At 36.3% G+C, this 23,446-nt stretch overlaps 3 protein-coding genes across 3 annotated transcripts; 1 reads left to right on the top strand and 2 right to left on the bottom strand.

Moving 5' to 3' along the window:
- Nucleotides 1–2,671: 2,671 nt before the first annotated feature.
- Nucleotides 2,672–8,731, bottom strand: LOC113711895 (probable serine/threonine-protein kinase At1g54610). The gene is made up of 8 exons (XM_027235130.2): nucleotides 7,778–8,731; nucleotides 6,862–7,146; nucleotides 6,244–6,561; nucleotides 5,375–5,602; nucleotides 4,998–5,098; nucleotides 4,292–4,394; nucleotides 3,905–4,201; nucleotides 2,672–3,410 (listed from the first exon to the last, which is right to left on the bottom strand). Exons 1-8 carry the CDS (start codon nucleotides 8,243–8,245, stop codon nucleotides 3,210–3,212), a joined length of 2,001 nt encoding a protein of 666 aa, XP_027090931.2. The 5' UTR covers nucleotides 8,246–8,731; the 3' UTR covers nucleotides 2,672–3,209.
- Nucleotides 8,732–14,468: 5,737 nt separating this feature from the next.
- Nucleotides 14,469–18,821, top strand: LOC140016097 (11-beta-hydroxysteroid dehydrogenase B-like). Its single transcript, XM_072069236.1, has 6 exons — nucleotides 14,469–14,798; nucleotides 16,555–16,747; nucleotides 17,304–17,389; nucleotides 17,747–17,878; nucleotides 18,048–18,212; nucleotides 18,376–18,821. The coding sequence occupies exons 1-6, from the start codon at nucleotides 14,616–14,618 to the stop codon at nucleotides 18,685–18,687; spliced, it is 1,071 nt and encodes a 356-aa protein (XP_071925337.1). The 5' UTR covers nucleotides 14,469–14,615; the 3' UTR covers nucleotides 18,688–18,821.
- Nucleotides 18,822–19,532: 711 nt separating this feature from the next.
- On the bottom strand, nucleotides 19,533–20,198 carry LOC140016098 (ethylene-responsive transcription factor ERF020-like). The gene has a single exon (XM_072069237.1). The coding sequence runs from the start codon at nucleotides 20,154–20,156 to the stop codon at nucleotides 19,650–19,652; it is 507 nt and encodes a 168-aa protein (XP_071925338.1). The 5' UTR covers nucleotides 20,157–20,198; the 3' UTR covers nucleotides 19,533–19,649.
- Between the last annotated feature and the right edge of the window lie 3,248 nt (nucleotides 20,199–23,446).

Below are 23,446 nucleotides of genomic sequence, written 5' to 3'. Positions count from 1 at the left end.
CCTTTAATTCAAAATTTGGCTTGTTAAACTCCACTGAAGCATTGAAATATGAGTAGTCAGGCCCATTTTCATCACCAGAATATAGGAAGTCTTCATCTGCAGTCACAGGTTCATTCCATTCCTCACTGTCAGGGCCAATAGGTTGGTCTCCTCCATGTTGATGTTGTGCTGTGGACTCCTCACCCTGTGCTTCCTCATATTGTTGCTGCTGCTTATTCAAGTCTTCAGTTTGTTGATGCTGTGCTGTAGACTCCTCACCTTGTCGTTGCTGATGTTGTTGCTGCTGCTCATTCAAGTCTTCAGTTTGCTGATGTTGTGCTGTAGACTCCTCACCTTGTGGTTGCTGATGTTGTTGCTGCTGCTCATTCAAGTCACCAATTTGCTGATTTGTTTGAAGTACAGTTGAACCAGCAGTTGCAAAGATATCCTCATCTTCTGCAAATTCTAGGCCCTCTCTCAACCAATCCGGATCAGGTTCTTCGTTTCCATCACTGTGGTGCTGCTGTTCATTGTTGACTTGATTCTTCTCAAGTGAGGTTCTGTCAAAGTCACAATGTTGTTCATTGTTGACTTGATTGGTCTCAACAGAGGTTCTGGTTGTTTGCTGAAATAATTTTCTGACAGTTTTTCTAGCTGCTCTCTTCACAGGTTGCACCACAGTTTGTCTCTTCCTTGATGGAGTTTTACCACCCTTTCTTCTGTTTTTCTTAGTTGGTTCGAAGGGATTTTGTGTGCCATCATTAGTTTCTACAGCAGTTGGGTCATCTAAATCATTTTCTTGCCCTCTTGTATCACCAATATATGGTTCAAAACCAGTCAGATCAACAGGATTTTGTGAAGCTCCAGCACCTTTTCTAGTCAGATCTGAATTTAGCTCTGAAGAACCTTCATTGTACGGTAAAGCAAGTGGACCATCATTCGTCACTCTTTCGAATAAGAGCTTACCATCTGGTGAGATAATTTTGAGAGGCGTCTGCCCTGCCTCTACATATATATGCATAAAAGGAAGCCCTTCATAACAGGTAGTCAACAATTCTATGTCCACATCATCATTTATTGGGATAACACCTACATCCACATCATGGTCTGGAATGGAATACCAAAATTTTTCACATGCCGCTTCTTTTTCAATTTTGGAGTATAGGTTGAATAATGAAAATGTTGATAACTCATCAGGGTCGCAATTGTGAAACACTCTCACTAAATCACTTGTATACCTAATATTGGGATGATGTATAAACTGCCCACCATAGTGCATGTGGATATCCACTGTCCTAAAAGGATCTGACATGGTCCCCAACCTACATTATTTAATCAACACTTTTAGAATTCAAATATAGATTAATAAACTATATTAAGCTACATCACACTTTCAGATTATAAGAACAATTAGTTATAACAACAATCAAATTATTAAGTGAAATCTGATTTGTAGTCAAATCCAAACCCGACACATATTATTTCCTCCTGACATCAACCACATACTCCAAAAAAGACCCACATTCTCCAAAAAAGGCCGACATTTTTCAAAAAAAGCTAAAAAAGTTAAGATCTTTACATTTTTAAACCCCATTTTCTCTGATAAATCACCTAAATATGGGCCACCAACTATAAAAATGACAGATATGGGGTAATGTAGAAAAGGAATAAACAAATGGGAAAAGGATTACAAATCCTAAACATTAAATGGATTGAATATTGAACAATAAGTTCTGATTCTTACCTAGAAATGTCGAACAAGCTTCACGATCAGATTTCCCCACCAATCTGTCTTTCCCTTCTTCGCAACCGAATGCAGCTTCACGATCAGATACAACCACCAATCTGTCACTCCATTCTTCGCAATAGAATGCACCCACGGCTTTTTCAATTCAGATTCACGATATTTCAGCAACAATTTAGTATACAAATCCCTTGTCTTAGGGTTTTTTTTTCTTACACAGGATGAACGAGAAAAGAGTCAGTTCTTCATTCTCTCTCTCTCTCTATTATAAATGAGGGTATTTTGGGTATTCGACCTGCAGCCGGTAACTCAACCGGTTAAAAAGTCTATTTCCACTTCAGTTATGAAGTTTAGGGCGTTTATGTGTATGTTTCTAAACGATAGGGGGGTTCCGTGTCTTTTCGCAAAACCATAGGGGGGTTCCGTGTATTTTTCCCTTATCTTTATTACATCTAATTAGAGATGGGTTGTTTTCTTAAGCTAAAATGTTTATATTATGATCAGAGACGTTTTCCTGCTGATATGTTAGTTGCTAAACCACATTCTTCTCAAGGTCTTGCATAAAAATAGAACCAAAATGGCCTACTTTCCAACAATGTGGTCTTTTCTTGACTTAAGACAGGAAGGCATGGCCGATTTATGTTCTTGTGCAGTAGCATATGTCCTAAAACAGTTCTTGTTCTACTTCCTTTTTCGCTTACGATTCTGATGGATAATTAAACAATGGATTAATATTTGATACACTGTCGGTTCAAGAAGCATTTGTCTGGAGACAAAACATGAATTCTCTTAATTTGATTTATAATTTCTGAAAGCAATTATGCATGCCTAATTGCAGTATGCTATACAGATGCAAACCTCCATGCGTATACATTGACTTGCTAAATAAGATAGAAATAGAAAAGATTATTGATTTTGGAGGAAAAGGAAAGAAATGAAAGGCAGAGCTAAATTTACAAGGCATGTACTCTTTCCTTTGTTCTTAAATATTGTTTTGGAGGGGTGGTTTTAGAATTTAGATGCTCCAGACAGCTAATTTTCGTTTCTCTCTTTTGTTCCCACTATTACAGTTTGCTAGCTACTACGCAAAAGGAAGGCTGTATTTTGTGTTTAAATACTAAGGCAATCGCTAGGAAAGGGGTAGGGGAAAACATTATATGCAAGCCTCTCTTCTTCCTCACCTCTCTTCTACATGTACATGGTATGAAATAGCATCTGTTGTGAACATGAACCGAACCACCCCTTCCGACTATACAAGTAGGAAAAGTCCCCAACCCACGAGGTACAATTACATCTAATTTGCAACGTTTCCCCCAATTCCCCAGAAGGAATGTCAAGCTCCTACTGTGAATAAAACCAGAAGAGCTTCTTCTCTTGAGCATGACAAATCACGTGTTTCTGCCTTTCTCGGTCCCCTTGAGAATGTTTGAACAGCCAAACTTAGCCAGCTTGCACCTTTGTCCAACAAGGTCAGAAATTTTTAGTGCTATCTATATCCAAAATTTCCTTGGTGAAACGACTGCTCGTGAGCATATAAGTTCTTCTTGGTCCTTTCCTTCTCAAGCCGTGCTTTCCTAACAGCCTCTCGGATTTGTCTCTCGTGCTCTTTCAGCATGTCCTCCATGTTTCCTCCCGGAGGCACCAATGGCCCAGAGCAGTGGATCCTGGTTCTTTGTGATCCAGAATTCTGAAATGACAGAGAAGTCAACTCAGTAGGTTCAAATGTAATCCAAGAGGAAAACTGATAGAGTCAGCAGTAAAAGGATACATAAGAAATACTGTCATCTTAAATCTGTGCCAATCGATGTGCTTCCTCTCGGACTTGCAGATATGACACATGGTTAAACAATGACATGATTATGTATGTTTATCTACATTGTTTTCGCCTGTCTGGCATAACAATACCTGTATATGCTAAGAGCCTTTATATGCTAAGACATGAATGTTTGAAACGCACAAATGATGGTGACAAAAGGTTTTAATTTATGAAGCAGAAATATAAAATTTGGCTTCAAAACCAGCACATAACTGGGCTTTCCTCGACTCATGAAAAGAGTTGCGTAATAGTGAAATTAGGAGGTTCAAATGAGAGGGCATGTGAAGAATGATACAGAGTTAAAATTTAGAAACTTTTTGACCTAACACAGGAAAAATTGTAAGCTGAAATGACATAAAACGTACCAGTGTTGCCTGTCTCAACAGTATATCATTGCTTGTTAAGCCCGGTACAACTTGAGACTTCTGAGAACCCTGTTTTTTTATCAATCTGTCATGCTGTGAATGGCTATATGTACCTGAGATTGTACCACCTTCATTCCCCTGTTTTGTACTCTTGAAGGCACCAATTGCATTTGGATGAATCATTGAAGTTGAGTGAGAGAATCCGTTTTTACTTCCCCTAGGTGGTTCAATTGGAAAGCCAGCTCCACTATCCTCCATTGTATTTAATCTTACACTAATGCACTTATTTGAATGTCCCTGGTGTGTCAAAAGATTTATGTATTCAACCTAAGAAATCCAAGGAAAAAGAATAGATTCATTCCTAAATGTACAAAGCAGAAAAGAAACCTGTCCCTGAGTATTAAAATCTCGTGTGTTTACGGCAGTCGGTTCTCTTGAAACCTTCCTTGCATATACATCTCCATGTCCTTTTATGCTCTCAGCTTTTCGCCTGAAACCAGGGAGATCATACACATGAAGCAATGTCGAGAAACCAAGAACTGAGATCAAATGAAATTAGTCTCTTGGGGAGTAGAAAGTCGAACACAAATAGATTTGATGACTGATTAGACAAGAAGTACTCTATCTCTCTCTCTCTCTCTAACTGTGAACTATATAACTTTGCGCATTTGTACCGTGAAGCAAAATAGGCCACCATGGTCTGCAGGAGATGGAAAAGGGCTCAAGTACTGCTATAGTATAAGCTTTTATGTATTCTGAGAAAGAACCTACTAAACGGTATTCTAATTACACTTCAATATTGAATAGAGTATGCTGACAATATACAAGTGGACACAGGGAAGAGAAATCAATTTTTGTTGTATGTCTCTCTGAATCTCTTTTACTGCCTACTTTCCACATAACTTGGACTCTGATCCTATATGTTATAGTCCAAATTCTGAGCTTAGAGCTTATACAAGGCAAGTTGAAGATATTGCAGGAAAGCAAGACAAATCACAGGGAAATAATTAGGTCAGAAACCAAGTAAACCTTTCACGCTCAGATGTTATTAGACAATAAAAAGCAGAACAATAACACACGAATCTATACGTACCTTCTTTCTTCCTCATCTCGAAGTTTAGCATCAAATTCCTTGCTTGGAGGATATTTTGGTAAACTAGATGGATCACAAGGGAGAGGCTTCTTCGTGAAGAACTGATAAAGATACAAAAGTAATGAAAAGTATTAAAATTAGCTGCAAAATGATAACGTGACATAATGATGTAAAAGTATATGTAATTTTGAACTTCTAGAGGATCAATTTTCTTGTTTAACTTATGATTTCCAGCACCTAATTGAAACAGCTTAGTATCTCCATGAGTCTGGTGAATTATTGTTCCTTTATTTTTTACAACAATAATTGGCAGAACAAAAGCAAAAGAAACATGTATATACTGCCATTAAATAGAACTATTTATTTTATCGTATTACCTCACTATTCAGTGCATATTTAGCAGTACCCCGCTTCTCTGGTTCGATAGACAGGAGTGTTTCTACAAGAGCCAAAGCTGGTGGAGGAAAGTCCTTGAATGTATCAGCCACACAGCGCCTGTATGGATGCTGGGGCTTAAAGCTAGTAGCATGAGGCAACTTTGACTTTCTCCAATATTCCTCAGAAGGTGAGCCGCATAGCTTGAAGATTTTATGCATTTGCTCAACCTAGCAGTCATTTTAAAAATTCAGTTAGAAACAAGATGAAAAAAATAAAGAAAACTCAGTTATCTGACCACAATTAACCATTTCTTGGCCTGATACTTTGATTTGTGATCGACTTACTTTTATCAGTTTTGCTGCATTTTATGATGCAAAGTTTGAATACCACAAGACTTCACCAAACAAAACATTCTGGCCTAGGCCTTGTAACACGTAAAGACATGCAATTTGTTTCAAAACATAAGACAACTGTTCAAAAACCTGATTTTGGTATGAAAGTTATGTGTTTGGACACCCAAACCTAATGTCAAAAGACGCATTATGTACACAAGGAAATTCACAAAAAGTTAACTTTATTAAAGAAGTTTTGTGAAAATGTCCATTTACTTGTGCTAAACATTAAAAATTATTCCATCACTCAGCTATTTCATTGTTTCACTAGGGACATTCTGTAATCTGACAGGTCTTGCCAAATCATATGGATGAATGGTTACTTACAGAGGAATAAGGATCCTTTTATCTGATGAGATATAGTCCTTCTCAACTTAAATTAAATCTTTCGATGTTCTCTACATATCAACGCGACATAGATATAGAATTGGTAAAGAAGAAATCAGATTGCATCCTTAAACACCTATAAGAAATACCTCTGTTCTCCCAGGCATAATTGGTTTTCCAGCATAGAGCTCAGCAAGGATGCAGCCAATGCTCCACATATCTATCGCTATGCCATAGTCGGTTGCACCAAGCAGAAGTTCAGGAGCTCTGTACCAAAGAGTTACAACACGACTAGTTAATGGCTCCTTTTGGTTGGGTTGAAAAAATGTAGCCAGACCAAAGTCTCCAATTTTTAGCACCCCATTATCGTCAACTAATAGATTCGAACCCTTAATGTCACGATGAAGGACCCCCCGACTGTGGCAATGTTCAAGTCCATGAAGCAGTTGCTGCATGTAGCACTTTATCTGCAATTAAGTTTGAAAGAGACATATGAGAAAGAAAGATGATGCAACAAATTGGATTAGTGGAAACATAATTGCCATGATGATCCATTGCAGTTCATTCATTACACCCCACTCTAGTTCTTCTTTTAACAAAGTGCAGGCATATTACATAGGCTTCTTTGGGTTCATGGTAAAAAAATCCATGTTTTGCTAAATATGAATCAGTTCCATGCAAGACTATAGTTGAGGATTAAGCACAGGTAAACAGCAAGTTGATAACAACAGATGCCCCCAATATGCCAAAAGGAGAGAAAAGTGTACCTGTGCTTCAGTAAATTTGACCCCTGGTGCTGTTGCGAGCCCAGAAAGGTCATGATCCATGTACTCAAATACAAGGTATAGGTTTCCAGATATCCTGGATGTAACCAAAGCTTCAAGCTTCATGACATTTGGATGGTCAAGTCTCCGCAAAATGCATATTTCCCTTGCCATGAAACGAACACTTTCTGGATCCAAGTTAACAAACCTTACTTTCTTCATTGCCACAATTTTATTGTTTGTAAGGTCGCGAGCTTTGTATACACTACTATATGTCCCTTGGCCAATCTGCACAAAGTTCACAAGTGAACTTTTAAAAAGTTAATCTGTAGTAAGATCTTAGATATTCAAAATCATTTCATGGAATATATGATTAACTGCATGATTTTATTGGTGAGGATTCAGAAAGTATGTGCACCAATCCTGGATTTGGCCATTTCAACAATTTGAATGGTGCTTCAGAGGCCAATGTGGCCCTAAAAATGTAAACTCTTCAACACTCAAGTCTTCTGATCATGGCTCTCTAATTGCATAATATCTTATCCTCTTTTATACCAAAAATTACATATCTGGGAATGTTTTCTGTGATATTAATTTCGTGACAATCTTGAAACCATCAAACAAGAGAGAGATGCAAAAAAGGTGTCCCGGATTTATAATACAAAAAGTTATTGATCAGGAAGGAAATTAATCAAGCACACTTAAGCAGCACCAAACACAGAGTGAGTGATCACATGAACAATCATGAAACAATCACCAACCAAATGTTGAAAAGAATATTGAAGAACAAAATGTCAGAACATGGGAAAAATCAAAGTAATAAATACTGGAAACAGCAGATACTTCTAGACTAGAGCGGATAAATTTAGGCATTATTAAAAAGAAATAATATATATGGAAAAGGCTATTCAGGACTGACTTTGTCTAACTTTTCAAAAGTTTCTGCACTTCTTGGAACCCACCCTTGAATGGCATCCCCAGCAACAGAAGTCAGCCATGATGGCCATCCAGCCGCAGCCTGTTCACCTCTTGCACCGTGTGGCACACTTAAAAGCCTCGACATTGGTTGCTGCAATTGAGGCATCCCCATATCGGTTGAAAAACGCCTCTGATGATGGCCAGCCTTTGGCCTCTCAATGATTCTACTCTTTCCATCGTCCTCAAGTCTTCCTGGCTGAACAGATCCCTTCGCTTCTTCTGCTGGCGGAGATGACAAATGTTGTTTTAAAGTAACAGAGTCTTCATTTTTTGGATCAGCTACTCCTACAATAACCTCCTCTCTGGCTGAGGGAGCAACCAACTGAACTGAGGACTTGCTTACCTCTGGCTGTTTTTCTTTCTCGTGTACGGGTTCATCTGCAGATTCTTTTGAGCAAATGCAGCCCATTTATTTCCCAAAAAATCTGCTATTTTGATAAACAGATGGATTGCATATATTTAATGGACCATACAAGGCCAAAGGTTATGTTATCATGGCACTTCTAATTCTCAACATGGCTTCAATTTCTGCAATGCACTGATTAATATTGAGGATCACTTGATATCCAACCACTGCAAAATTCAGCCAACCACAGATTGATACCTAAAACAGGCATGATCACTTTCCACCTCCTATTACACCTGAAAATCAATTCCAAATTCCAAAATCTCCTCTGACAATTTTGGCACCTGGGCTATGGCTAAGCCAAAATAAACTCCTCAGCCTTCAAAAATATTCCAACTTCTTCTTCAAAATCCCAAATTCTGAGCCTTCCAGGAAGGCCAATCTTCAAAAGAATGGGAGGGAGAGATGGATAAAATGCAAAACTTCCAAACCTTTTGCTGTTCCAATAAAATTAGATAATCTATTGAGAGAAAAGAATTTACAAGAATGGACTGCAAGAATTTACATAGCATCACCAAATTTTCAAATGAACCTATGCAAAGAATTCAATGAGAAGGGAAACATTCAACCAAAAAAATGAGACTCAGGGAATTGGGAGCTCCAAAATAATTTATGGAAGAAAAGATCATCCAGTCAAACTATATTAGATACCCAGACCAGAATCCAGCATGAAAATCATGTTTCAATTGCATTAGCCAATGAATTGATGATGAAGAGCTCTGGTCCAGGAGGAAATGTAGCCCAGTGGGAAATTGAAGGTTCCAAAAAAAATTTTGGTTCCTTGAAATTCAACTTTTTATTCAAAAAACAAAACAAAATTCTTTGTTAGTTCTTGCCATTGCAATAAAGTTATTGAAAAATATGTGGCAACAAGTCCGGAAATTGAGAGAAATTATTAAAATAGGAAAGAATATTTGTGGGGTGCCCATCAAATGCGAGGAACCATAGGTTGTTAAAGCTGTGACAGATTATACATAAGATTGCATTTCCGTTTTGGAATCTTCTTTCCTTAAAAATGGCAACTTAAATTGGTGCATGCATGCCTTCTAAGCTTCTCAGTAGCTGCTTAAACGAAATTTTCTTCACATTTGTGAATGCATCTTCATCCTCATCCTCTGACAAAATGTTTGCATGAATTTGGTCGAAGAACTGAAGAAAAGATTTAAGATCAGGACTGAAGCAACTTGAACTTGGAGACGCATGCTCCAGCATGAGATATTGAGGCCACAATTTTCTCCTTAAATGCCATGTGGAATCCAGTCAGATTTCCATGGTGTAAACCACAGAAGCCAAACTTTTGTGTTTTTGTTGGTTGGGGGTCTTTTAAGTTTAGTAATTTTGTGTTTAGACCTTTTCATTATGACATTTTAGAGTAACCCTGATCGATTGATTTAATTCCATCTAACAGTCGACTCTGACCAAATCAAGGGCCTACGGGCTACAAACAGCTTCCTTATTATTATTATTATTTAAAGGGATCCTAGCCACCTTGTAGGAACACAAGCCTGATAGTTTTTTTTTTTGCTTTAAGAAAAAAAAGCGTTATAAGAGAGAAGAGGAAAGTTTAAAAGTCGAATCAAGGACCATGAGTTCCTGGCTAAAGTTACTATCAGGGCATCCACAATACTATTACACTCTGTGGAGTGTAATCCACATGCCACGTCAGCATTCCACTTTCTCCTCTTTTATTACACTTTCACTCACAATGGATTACACTCCATAAGGTGTAATAGCATGGGTCCACAATTAATCAAATATTTATTTTAATAATGCATAACTCATATCCCATAAATAAATAAAGTAATTTTTAAAACTAATTTTGTTATTTTTAAAAAATAAAGTACTAACTTTCGTTAAATTTTGTACATTTTGAATTTTTTTTATTTTCTAAAAATGATATTATTAATTTTTAAGTTTGAATAATATATCTTTTTCTATGTTTCAAAAATAATATATTGTTATTTTTTTAAAAATAATTATGTAGGAAATTAAACAAAATAATTATGTAGGAAATTGTGCCGTTGGAATGTTATATTACCGTTGCCATGGGAAGAAAATTCAACGGATTATATGATGCGTGTGATCCGCATGACACGGCTCCTCATTACACCCCCATTGGAGATGCTGTCAATAAAGTTCGAGTTTAGGGATGTAGCTGATTAAAATTCTTACCCTCGGGTAGGTCTTGGAGAAGATATATTATTTTTTTCCTTTTTCATTAAATATCTTTACGTATACGGTAATCAGTTACTCGTAAAACTAATAGTATACTCTATTTCAGTTTTTTTTTTTTTGGACAAATTCAATATAAGAAAGAAGTTTGTCCTTTTCTTTTCTTTTTTCTCCTAAAGAATTAAAATTGAAATCCTTTTAACATCTTATATTATGCAACATTCCAGCGAAAAATGTCTTTTGGATTGGCCATTGTTTTCTTGAAATATGCTTTAACCACATTTCTTAATCATCTTCATAACACATACATTACATCTCAACAGTGCTAGAGTACTGTTTTTGTAAACTTATTTCTAAACAGCACAACGCAAATTGATGTATTTCAAAGTTTTTCATGCTCAGATGGTGTTTGTAAATATTTTATGTTTTTCCTGCTACGCTTTATTCAAATTTTCCTTGCATCCTCATCAAAATTAGATAGTTAAGGTAAAATTATAGCGGTTTTTTCTTTTGTTACCTCTATAAAATGCTGGAGCTGAGAACGAAACAGTTTTTAGGTGAACTAAGTTAAGTTTGTTGATAAGAGGATGATTGACTACAGAAAATCTACACAAAACACAGGAGCCAGCAAAGACTATTTTAAACTACAACCCAAACTTGTTTTTTTCCTTTTTTTTGGGCAATCCAAACTAGTTATATGATCAATCCCCATCAGAATTCCATGATCAGCCAGTAGATATAAAAAAAAAAAAAAAAAAAAAAGACTAATCCGACTATAATTGTAATATAGGCTCATTTCCCTGTTCTCTTGGATGCCTCAGACATATAAAGCTCTTCAATCATTCTCATTGATCTTAGTTCAAATTCCTAAGAATATGGAATGATACACGTCCTAACAGAGGTGTCAAAATGGGTGACTTGGGCGGGTTTGGGTTGGATAAAATGGGTAATGTGTGTAGGTGAGTTAATCCATTTATATCCATTTAATTAAATGGGTATAAATGGGTAAATCAAAAAATGAATTCGGTAACCCAATTACCCATTTATAACTCATTTATTTTAACTTTTTGTAAACTCATTTAAATTCATTTTTGCAAACTAAGTTATCAATTTATACCACTCTTTGCACCCATCATTAGTTTTAAATATTTACTTATAATGTTCAATAAGCCTAATTATCAATTTTTTTCCTATCCGTACTCTACGTCGCAAAATTACGTACTATTTAATAATTAAATAATAAGAATATAAAATTTTAAATTAAGTACTATAAAAATTAACACATAAACTTAATCCAAAAATTTTGAACCCCTAATATTTTTTTCATGTGTAAATTGAAATGTTCATTTTGGAAAGGTAGGAAAAGAGGCTAAACTTATCATAAATTGATCATGCTAAAAAATGAGTAAGTTAACAAATTAAGAGAAAATAAAACCAACAAATAATAATAATAATGAAACAAAAGTAGTTAACATCATAAAAAAATGAAAAATATGAAAAAAAAAAAAAGGGCAAGGGAAGAGAAGAGATTTGAGGGAAAACAATTCTAAATAGGTTAATTGGATTTGATGGGTTACCCAATAATACCTATTTAATACTTATATGCAAAAATTTAAGATACTCATACCCATCTATTTATAGGCGAGTATGGATAAATTTAATTAAATGGATTGATTTGCTACCTATACGTCCTAAGTAGACTTCCAACAGTGTGTCCTAGAATGTGAAAGGCCACGGCGAATGCAACAAGAGGAAGTACAGTTACAATAGCTATGGTTTTATGTGGTTATTATTTGGGTATGTAAGGATTTATTAGTACCCAAAAACAACAATTAGCGGCAACTAACACCGTAGATTTTCAACTCTCTGGCAACAACCAAACCCTTTACAATCATCTATTAGTATCCGTTCTCCTGAGCTTTTTGAAGGAGAACAATCCACACCTGAATACTTCAAAGATCTTTTGATGAACAACTTTTATATCCTTGCATTCACTCTTGAATTGCCTTGCACTCCTTTCTTCCCAAATGCAGTAAACAGCAGCAGAATTCCATACAATGAGGCTTTTCCACATGCATGCAAACAGGTAATTAAATAAATGATAGTGCACCAAAATTCAATTGAACATCCTATTAGTCATGATGGCCAATCGATACGGCATAACATCTTGTTTTTTATTGACCAGATGATTTTTAAAACCTTTTAGCTTTCTTGTTGATATGTTTCTCTATGCGCATTTAATCTGCAAGGGAATAATTGCCGCAGAATTGTGGGTACGTATATACGAAACATTTCTGAGCTAAATACATTAAGCTATGCTCTTTAAATGGTTGAAGAATTAAAATTTTCATGAGCAAATGATAAGATTTTTAAATTCTTGATGACATGTAAATTTCAAGAAGGTAAACTGAAAATTTTAAAATTAATGAGAGCAAATAGTAGAATTTTAAAGGCCAAATTACACTTTACCCCCTGTAATTTAGTGTTTGTTTACATAACCCCCTATGATTTCAAAAACTATACATAACCCCCTCATGATTTGAATTAAAATGTCAAAGTAACGTAATTTGCAATCCATAACGAAATCAATTAAAAGTATAAAAAATACCCCTTTGTAAAGCTGAAAATTATTTATTAACCACAAGAGGATTTTGTATATATATTGAAAGTCATAAAGGGTTATATGGTAAAGCACTAAATCATCAGGGGTTATATGGTAAAATATAAAACCACATGGGTTAGAGTGTCATGCATATTATGTTTATATATTTTAGTCACTTCAACCATTTTAGATTTTAAAGAAGGGTAATTTCGATATTTTTATAAGTTCTATTACGGATGATCATTTCCACACTTTAATGCAAACTATGAGATGGTTATATATAGTTTTTAAAACTCCAAGAGGATCATATAAAAATTAGCTATACCACATGGGGATAAACTCTAATTTGCCCAATTTTAAATTCTTGATCCGTCCAACAGTACAAGTGGAATCTCCAGTGAATCCAGATACAAGAGCATTGCGAAACTCGTATAAAATGCAATGAATTCACGGAGAAATTGGAAATTTTCATGAATTGAAAAGCTTGTACACAATATTTATGAATTCAGACAGAAATTGGGAAAGTTTCATCAATTTGAAAGATGAAAAAAAAAAAAAAACTGTTGACATAATAAAGGATGAATGTTACATGTACGATTACGGTAAAACCGAGCATGACTGCAAGTGAGAGAAAACTCGACCTTACTTAATGGCATATTTTGGCTTCCCCTTTTGTTTAAAGAAAAAATCACGATTGAACCTAGATATAAGACTACTACAAAGCTTATAAAAAAAAAAATCATGATGAATTTATAGAGAAATTGGGGAAGTTTGGTCAATTAAAAAGATGAGAAAAAAATTACCAACATACCTAAAAGGATGAATTTACATGTAAGAGTAAAGGTTCTTTTGATAACCATATCAATGGGCATGAATTTACTGTTAGATATATTAAAAAATATATATATATAACATTGATTTTAAGAATTTGTATTATTAAATGATACGGCAAGAGTTTATTGAATTACAAAGCAGGGATGGTAAAATTTTCCTAAGTAAAATCAGACTCGATAATAAAATGTAAGCATGAGAAATTAATCTTCTTCTGTCTGTGCTGTTCTCATGTGCAACCTTGTTTGGAAGCCAAGTTTTTTGTCAAGTTTGCCTGCTACAGTTTTTTAAAAATTTTACTGCAGTAATATCAAAAAATTTTTCAAAAATTTTGAATTATACACTTCAAAATATTAAAAAAAAACACACTTTAAAAATTTTTAAAAATTCTACAATAAATTACAGTAAAATTTTAGACAAACACCCAAAAAACTCACCTTCCAAACGGGCTTATATTTCATGCAGAAACTCCGACCGAACCAACGCCTACATCCATTGCCATTTGGCTTTGCACAGAAACACGTGTTAACAGAACACATCACTCTTTTGCATGGCAGTCTTGGTGTTGATCTTCTAGCACTAAATGTCAAGATAACTGCTTCCATCACCGTTTCCTTGTTTTCCTTCTTTTTCTTTCTTGTTAGTTTCTTCTGCCTGGTGCTCTTCTTAGCTTTTCTCTCCTCGTCCTTCGCTTGACACCAACATAATCCCAAAAAATAAAAGTAAAAAAAAAAGAAATTTTTTTTTTGAAGCTAGTTCTTGGGAGATATGGATTTGATAAACTCCGTCTTGAATTTGGTGGTGCCACCTGCAAGTTTACTTATGCTTGCCTTTGCATGGCCAACTTTGTCATTCATCAATGCTTGTGAATGGCTGTACAATACTTACTTCAGTGAAGAGATGGACAACAAAGTGGTTGTCATCACCGGAGCTTCTTCTGGGATTGGAGAAGTAAGCCCCCTACTTCAGAAATTTTGCATCTACTTCTAGTTATTCCATTGTATCCAAGTTTTCTAGACAATTTAATTCTTGAATTGGGTTTTTTTTTTAAAAATTTCCTTTTAATAGCTTTTGGTGGGTGAGAGGTTGACAGGTTTAGGAGCTTCTGATAACATAACCGGGATACCAGGTCCTTCCATTTAATTTCGGATGCCAACTGCATAGAAATTTTGGGTAAAGAAATTTAGCATCGGGAACTTTTATTTGTAAATTGAGGTGGGGATTTTAGCATTGGGTATGCTGTTGAATTTTTCCTCTCACACATTAGTGCGTGACAATTTGGCACAATCAATACCACACGGCCTTACGGTTCAACCCAATTTTTGGATGGAACTTTTAGCTGATCATGGTAATTGCAGCACTGCAGTCCACATAATCTGTATCTTCCATTTTGACGTATCATTTGTGTTTATATTCAAATGATTTGCCACAAGGTTGGTCAACTTGGATTGGTCATAGATGCCCCATATTTTCCGAATTGGAATTTGAGGTGCTAAGGCAGGGTGACCAGAACAACAATTGGAGGTTGCATAACTGGAATCCACACACGTCCATTTCGCAGGAATAATGCACTTGGACGCATTTATTACGTACATAAAATGGTCCAAAGAACTATTGCGGAGTAAGACCAAGGAAGTTTCATTTACATTCTGCCAAAGTATTCTGCTGATATTTGAACAAAACCATTCATGAAACAAGTAATGGACCTAATTTTGTCCAGTACATATTAGCAAAAGGCGCAGTAGTGATTAGTGATTAAGTGCATCAGGCAGAGTGGTAGAAAAGTGGTAACTGGACTGTGAAAGAACATACAAGTTCATAGGAATACACTGTCCACAACGAAGTCATCTAGCTTAATTGGGGTCTAGCTAGAGGCACCTTGTGTACGTTGTAGCATTACGCTACTCTGGCATTCACCGGAAGTTGAAGCAATTTCAACTAGGCAACAGTACATAGCCAGCTAATTTCTGGTTTCCTTTCTTTGAAATCTATAGATTTCTCGTTTCCAATGCAACCATGGCACTCAGTGAAAACACAGGCAGAAATTTTTTTTAAAAAAAATTCAGAAACTAATTTCCTCTACTTCATGCTAGGGGTTGTCCTCACTCATTTACATGACTAATTAATTTAAAATTTTTTACATCTGGATTGATGGATAACTAATTTTCCTGCATTTGCAAATATGTCAAGGGAACTTTACCAGGTGTAGATAATTACCTTGAAGTGTGTTATTGCTTGGATACCTGGTCAGACCTCCTCAATTATGAATAAAAAGAGTATAAACATAAGAAGGATTAACAGCAATGCATGGTAAAACTAATTTAAAACTTCAAAAGGAAATTAATTTCTCCCTGGCCACATTTAATGCAACTTGAGAAATCTTTCTAGACTGAACACTTTCAGATTTTGGTGCGATTATCTGATGTTATAGGAACTAGAAAAAGGGTCATTTTCATTCTTGTAGCCGTAGCATTTCCTCTAGTGAATCATGTCAAGTAACCATTTGAACTGGAAAGGCTATCTAGACTAGCTTTGCTATGAGAGACTTTGTACCACTGCTAGAGTCAGTCGTATATCTTTTCAGCTAAAAAAATTCCAACTTCCGTGTATTTCCTCTTTGATTTCTTTTAACAGTCATTACATAAGAAATGATAAAGATTATTATTACCCGATAATGTTATAAACTAAGAACCTTTTCCTGTCACAGCAAATTGCCTATGAATATGCAAAAAGGGGTGCCAATCTTGTACTGGTGGCACGAAGAGACAACAGGCTCCATGGCATAGCTGATAACGCTCAACGTTTGGGCTCAAGGCATGTGTTGATAATGGCTGCAGATGTTGTCAAGGAAGAAGATTGTAGAAGATTCATCAATGAAACTATCAACTACTTTGGGTGTGGTACGCCTGGAATTGTTTATTCAACTCATTTTATTCATAACATCATTTAGAAATATTTCATGCTTCTCTAGTGAACATGCCTTACTCGAAGTGCCTTTGCCACTGGTCAGGCTTACCTTTTTCTTAAAATTAAAATGTTCTGAAAGATTAAGATGAACTTGAAGGTCAGTTCTAGAGACAGTGTGCACGTAAGGTATAGTGCCTTTACAGCAGCATACAAAGGTTGTTATCATGATAATACATCTGAGGCTTAAGGAAACTTTTTATATAGTCCAAAATAAAAGATAAAAGAACTCCAGAATCCTACTTTGTTTTCTAACCCTTGCATGTCTACTTCCTTGTTATGCACGATCAACATGGGAAGACTACCTCCGATACACAGCTCCTGACTAATTTATTATCTGAACCAAGTTATTTTGCCTACTACGTACTGTTGGACCCTTGAAATGCTGCATTCTCACTGCAGTGGAGCTCTGTTTATTGGTTGACATAAATGAATCTTTCGTGACCAGATTGTAACATCAACAGAGTATCTGTTGGCTCTTTCCTTTTGCAGTGGACCATCTAGTAAACACAGCTAGCTTGGGGCATACTTTCTTTTTCGAGGAAGCTACAGATGCATCAGTATTTCCGATTTTATTGGTAAGATATTACCATCAAATATCAAGTGCATCTTTTGATAGTTAACATGTTAGATGGTATGGAGGGAGGGTGTGTAAGTGAGAGGTCCCGAGTTCGAGACACCTCCCACTTACACTAAGGAAAAAAAATTGTTAACAGCTTCTGAAATTTGCTACTCTATGATTTCCATAGAAATGGTTTTAAATTGTACACGTTCTTTAGCTCAAGGAGGTGCTCCTCAAATCAGCTTTTAAATTTTAATATTGTTATTGAATCTACTCATTTTTACCAATTTTCTCTTCTTAAGAGTCTTGACAGTTGAACCTGCATGTAATTGACTGCAGTAAGTCACAATATTATGACATCTAATTGTCTCAGGACATAAACTTTTGGGGGAATGTGTATCCAACCTATGTGGCTCTGCCTTATCTCCGGCAAACTAATGGTCGAATCGTTGTGAATGCTTCAATTGAAAATTGGTTACCTTTGCCGAGAATGAGCTTATATTCTGTAAGTATATATGTACTGTTTCTTCCTGCTAAGGTCTCCTTTAATTTCAAGCACCTGCTGCTGAAGTTGGCATTTCAGGCAAAAGTTGAAAAATCCATCTCTGTGGTTGTAACATATCTGTGCGTTTTTCCTCCTCTCTTTTTTATACGTGGCTTTCTTTCTCATGTAGGCGGCCAAAGCTGCACTTATAAACTTCTATGAAACCCTGAGATTTGAAGTGAAGGATGAAGTCGGCATAACAATCGCAACCCATGGTTGGATAGGGACTGAAATGACCCGTGGAAGATTCATGGTTGAAGAAGGTGCAGAGATGCAATGGAAAGAAGAAAGAGAAGTGAGTTTTTCTCCTTCATGTCATGTTTCCCATCACTTCATGTTCTGAACCTCATTTTGTAATCGGAGTTTTACAGACTAACGATTTCCTGTGCTCTAGTCTGGTAATAGCCATTTCTGACATTGTTCATGGTGCTAAACCATTTCATCCATTTCCATTCTAGGTTCAAGTGACTGGTGGTCCCGCAGAGGATTTTGCAAAGTTGATCGTGGCTGGGGCTTGCCGACAAGCTGCATATGTAAAATACCCAAGCTGGTACGACATATTCTTTGTTTTCAGGGTCTTTTCTCCTAATGTCCTGTACTGGACCTTTCACTTGCTCTCCACAAGTCATGTTTCAAGAAGAACTTCTTTCATCGGCACTGGAAGGCCTCTTTTGGAGGGCTCCCCTCCGAGGAAACTTCTCACTGGTGCAAGTCCTGGTACCTCCTCTCAGTCTCAAGCACCCGTTTACCAGCAGCAGAAAGTGGAATGAAAGGGTTATAGTCATGATCATTATTATTTACCGGTTTTGATGTTTACTTTGTTTTCTTGTGATACTCTGGAGAAATTTGTCTGAGACAACTGTAAAAGAGTGTCATCAATTTCAGTAGATGATTAACTCAATAATCTTGTCTGCACATCAAACTTCTTTCATCCTAATATAGCTTGTAATCAGCTACTACTGCAGGACATGTTACCCATATAGGAAAGAAACGACACCTTTAACTAACATGTAAGACAGCAAGATTCCTATTTGCTAAGTCCATCACAGGGGTTCTTGAATCCAATTGATTCATTGCAGATTGAATTCTTGGGTACCCCCTCAAATTCGTTTTCTGCACCTCTATGAAAGAAACCAGTGTTTTTATGCAACTCCACATTATCTGGAAGGGCTAGCTGCATCTAATCTGCTGTATCATGTACAATGTCAACAAGTTTGCAGATTCTGGTTATATATGACTGGAAATAGAACTCTTCCAAGTATTACACCTTTACCCATTATGTTCGCTGGCTCGTTACTTCCAAGTCCCAAATGAATTGCACGTAGGCAGAAATTCTGCTGCGATTTTGGGACGATAATAACTGTTTGGTGACACAGTCCCATAATTTTATTGTAATCACTCGGACAGCAAATGGTATAGATATAAAAATCAATATTTAGTTGCTCTATATGATTTGATGACTAAGGGCGGAACATACTGAAGCTTGACTACAAGTATAGGGAATTGTTTCAGTTTCTGCAGAAACCATTTCCCTTTTTTCTGTATCGAGTCAAACGCACGTCATAATGAGTCCAATCATTAATTGCCCGTGCTTGATTTTGAATACAAAGCATTGAATTGCATGTTACAATCGTAGAGCTTGAACTCCTTGCGTAACTTTCAACAAAGAATTACCTTTGTCGGGGGCATAAAACAGGTTTTGGCAATATATCTAAGCCTGAGAGAATATTACTCAGAGATAATCGTCAACCGAAATGTTCAAAGCTTGATCACCTAATTCTCTGCTGAACTCTTTGCCATCCCACGATGGTATGTCTGAAAAACCATCATTCCCGCATGGCGAAAACCTTTCCTCCGGTCTAGAATTCACCACATTTTCCTCCACTTTAACGGGAGAATCCGCCGGACGCTTGGCTATCATTTGTGCATCTACAGCCATGCCAGCATCCGTGGCTGCCTTCTGGACGGACCTCGGCGACATTCCTCTTTGAACTCCAGCAGGCAGCATCAAAGGAAAGTTGAAATCATCCAATGACGCATTCTCCCGCAAACAATAGTATGCAACGTCATGTGCCATCGCAGCAGCCTCCGGAGCTGCATAAGAGCCTAGCCAAAGGCGGTCTTGCGTGCCGGGAACTCGAATTTCCGACACCCATTTGCCCCATTTCCGCAGTCGAATCCCTCTAAATCTTTTCTGGGACGTGCTGCAACTGCTGCCACCTTCATCTGAGCTGCTCATTTTGCTAGAATAATACTGGTGTGAAAGTATTGGACGTCTCAAGATAAAATTCGTGTATGGAAAGTGGAACTCTAGCAATGTGTGATATGGGCTTTTATAAGTTGAATAGAGCAAGAGGGGTTGACTATATCTGTTTTTTATTTTATTATTTATCATTAAAAGTCAAAACTTTCAAAGGTCAGAGCTTGGACCTTGGACAAACCAGAAAAAAGAGCTGTTTTTGCCATTTGAAACTTCTAGGACACGTCTGAATTAGAAACAACTGACTGGTGAGATCTCATGTGATCATCAACTTGCAGCTGAGAGGAGATGCGGTCAAGGTGGCGGCTCAGATTTTTTGAGGAGATTTTGAGGTTTATGAATTAAATGCACATGTATTTATTGCCAAAAAGGTGAGTTTTGCCTGTTGCAGGTGACTCCGTCAACGAATTCTAAAATTTGCACCGCACAAGCACTAGTTCATAATTTTGGAAAGGAAAAGAAAAGTAATTCATAGCTTTTGTTTTACTAAGTAATACTTTTTCTTTTTATTCACCAAAAAGGCAAGCAAACTAAGGCTAAATAATAATAGACTTTTGAAAATTATAAATATTAATAATGTATTTCAATATTTTATGATTGATTTAAGTGCCTACCCTTCAAATATCACACATGAAAGGAGTATATAGTAAGCATTTTATAAGTGTATAATAATTTTAACGGTCATGAACTAACTATTACGCTTAATTTTTCTTTTTTGTTTTTTTTTTACATACAGATAATTGTTCCAGTAAATGGAGAAGTCAAATGAATGTCACGAGGGGGGAGGGTTGGGTTGGGTGGTACGGGGGAGGGAGTGTAAGTAAGAGATCTCGGGTTCGAGTCCTCCCGCTTAAAAAAAAAAAAAAAAAAAAAAAGATGTCACGAGATTTGTAATTCGTGACTAATGTTTTGATGCATGTGGGGGTGCAGAGACCATACAATATCGCGTCCTGTGACATCAATGGGGGCTTGGGTTGGTGGGTCAGCGGAGGACCTGTAAAGCCTAGGCAGAGTAAACATCGCGCCACGTTGGCATCGAAATTCATCATCTGCTGCGTCACGAAGCATGTCGGTGCAACATGCAACGTGGAAAAACGGTTAGTAGAAATTAGGAATTTAGGAGCAGCCCAACTCTTCAGCTGTTTGAAATTTGATCCAAAAATTAAATATGGCTTCCAAGTTTGACACATTCTAATTACATCTTATAATCTTTCGTACCAACACTAATAAATTGCTTTTCTTTTTCTTCTTTCGGAAACCGGGGGACGGTGGCCCCTGTTAACAAGTCGTTTCTTTGTGGGATTTCCAAACTAATTTCATTCACTCCGGAGTCAAATCTACTGTTTAAGCTAGTCTTCCCACACCAAATTGACTCATGATGCAGGCTGTCTATTTCAGCTCCTTGGCTTGAAAAACCGACCACGCTTGGTGGATGTCGGATGGGGGAAACATGGTACTGTATTGTTAGATGCAATAATGTATTTGTATACGGTGAGGGAGCTGGGAAGTAGGACCCGTGGTAAGAGAATGTTCTTAGACTTATTAATATAAGAAATACAGTATATAATTTGATTTAAAAAGTCAAACCATCTTCTTCCTCCATTAGAGTGTCGTTAACGTTTAATTTGAAATATGTATAAATTTTTGTTAGAGATAATCCATAAAATATCTTTTTTTTTTTTTGGAGGTAAATGTAGAATAAGGAGGAAATATATAAAACTTCAAAGCATAAAGGAATTTTCTTAAATTTAAGGGGGGGGGGGGGGCAATACAACTAAAAGAGAGAATTTTATAAACTTCAAAGTGTGCAAATACCGTGCAAACTTAAAAATCTTGAAAATTTTCAAGGCCATTATATAATTTTATTAAATTTGAGGTGGAGCAATTACCAACCCTCAATCCTATGTGGCACCACCACCGCCAGTAAATGTTAGGACTAATATCACATCATGCCCTTGAAGCTTTTCTTTCTTCTTTTTTTTTCCCACTTTCCAGTTTACACTTGAAGTTTTGTTTGGACTGTTTGCATTCTAAAAGATAAGTATCCAGATTAAGGGCTTCACAAGTCAACTTTTGTCCAATTTAAATAGGTTCGTATAATTCTTTTTACGTTTGGTGTAAACTTGTACAATTTCGGTGTAATCGTCAACTTAGTTGTATGAGTTGAAAAATTCAAATTTACACCAAAATTATATGAATTTCTACCAAAAGTTATAAGAATTGCATGAAATGATTTGAAACTCAACTTGTGAGAACTGAAAATCCAAACGAAATGTCTCACATCAAATTGTCAAAATTGCGAAGAAGAAAAAATTGGTATGTAATCCTGAACCCAATTAAGCTGTTAGCAACTTTGCGTTGACCATTTTGAATCCAATATTTTGGGCCAAAAAGTTATTCGACCAGTCCAAGGAATTGAAGCATTATAATTAATATCAAAGTGAACCTCACATGGTCTCTATGTAGGGTAAGTCTGGATCAATGTGTTATAATTTCAACTATGAGAAAAAAGGAGTAAAGGAACATAGTTCTATGAGGAAGTGAGTTTTGGATTAGGAAGAAGACAATACTTACCATATATGCTTGAACCCGTTGAACTATTGGTAACTTTAAACTTGATCCCATAGTTTCCGCTCAAAAAATTATTGGGCCAACCCAGTGAACCCAAATCCTTACGACCCTGATCGTCAAGCATCCTGATCTAGGCGAACCATTGTCCTTTCAATTTGGAGTTTTGCATTAACCAATGAAAGACATATCAGCAATTGACTAGTTACCGCGTAGGTGGCATTTTCCGTGCTAAATTTTAGCTTTTGGGGATATTAATCATTTTATATAACGCGCTCGCTTTAGTTGTCTTTTCTCATGCAATTGATATTTGAATATAAACTTTAGAATAAGAACCCAGTACAATTGTATTTTATGTGATTCCGTTCAATCGTTATATATATTTAAATTTTTAATATATAAATATATTATAATATTATACTGAATATATGTTAAATATTTTATTCATGTACGTCACTTTTACCTCGAATACAATAAGCGGACCAAATCCAACCTGACTCCCGTTTTAAGGTATCGTTGACAACCGGACGTCAATGGTGTTCACATGGTCTAAAGGAATGTCAACGTATAATCTCTAATCCCCAGAAACAGCCTAATAGGCCGATGACAGTCGGGCAACTCAGGAAATGCAAAAACAAAAGCAGCCGCAACTTAAAAAGAGTTGACAAGTGAAAGTCGCGGCCAATGGAGAAAATGTGAAA

Source organism: Coffea arabica, chromosome 10c, assembly GCF_036785885.1.
Source record: "Coffea arabica cultivar ET-39 chromosome 10c, Coffea Arabica ET-39 HiFi, whole genome shotgun sequence".
Taxonomy (NCBI): Eukaryota; Viridiplantae; Streptophyta; class Magnoliopsida; order Gentianales; family Rubiaceae; genus Coffea; species Coffea arabica.
The sequence above is the reverse complement of the archived record's forward strand: the minus strand, read 5'-3'. Positions and strand labels throughout refer to the sequence as shown.

Bases quoted from the DNA above. Each gene is read 5' to 3' on its own strand.
- LOC113711895 (XM_027235130.2), bottom strand. From the start codon at position 8,245: ATGGGCTGCATTTGCTCAAAAGAATCTGCAGATGAACCCGTACACGAG. The intron at 7,147-7,777 runs GTCAGTCCTGAA...AACTTTGTGCAG, and splicing joins CTTTTGAAAAGTTAGACAAA to ATTGGCCAAGGGACATATAG. The intron at 6,562-6,861 runs GTACACTTTTCT...ACTTAATTGCAG, and splicing joins TCAAATTTACTGAAGCACAG to ATAAAGTGCTACATGCAGCA.
- LOC140016097 (XM_072069236.1), top strand. From the start codon at position 14,616: ATGGATTTGATAAACTCCGTCTTGAATTTGGTGGTGCCACCTGCAAGT. The intron at 14,799-16,554 runs GTAAGCCCCCTA...TTCCTGTCACAG, and splicing joins CTTCTTCTGGGATTGGAGAA to CAAATTGCCTATGAATATGC. The intron at 16,748-17,303 runs GTACGCCTGGAA...TTCCTTTTGCAG, and splicing joins TATCAACTACTTTGGGTGTG to TGGACCATCTAGTAAACACA.
- LOC140016098 (XM_072069237.1), bottom strand. From the start codon at position 20,156: ATGAGCAGCTCAGATGAAGGTGGCAGCAGTTGCAGCACGTCCCAGAAA.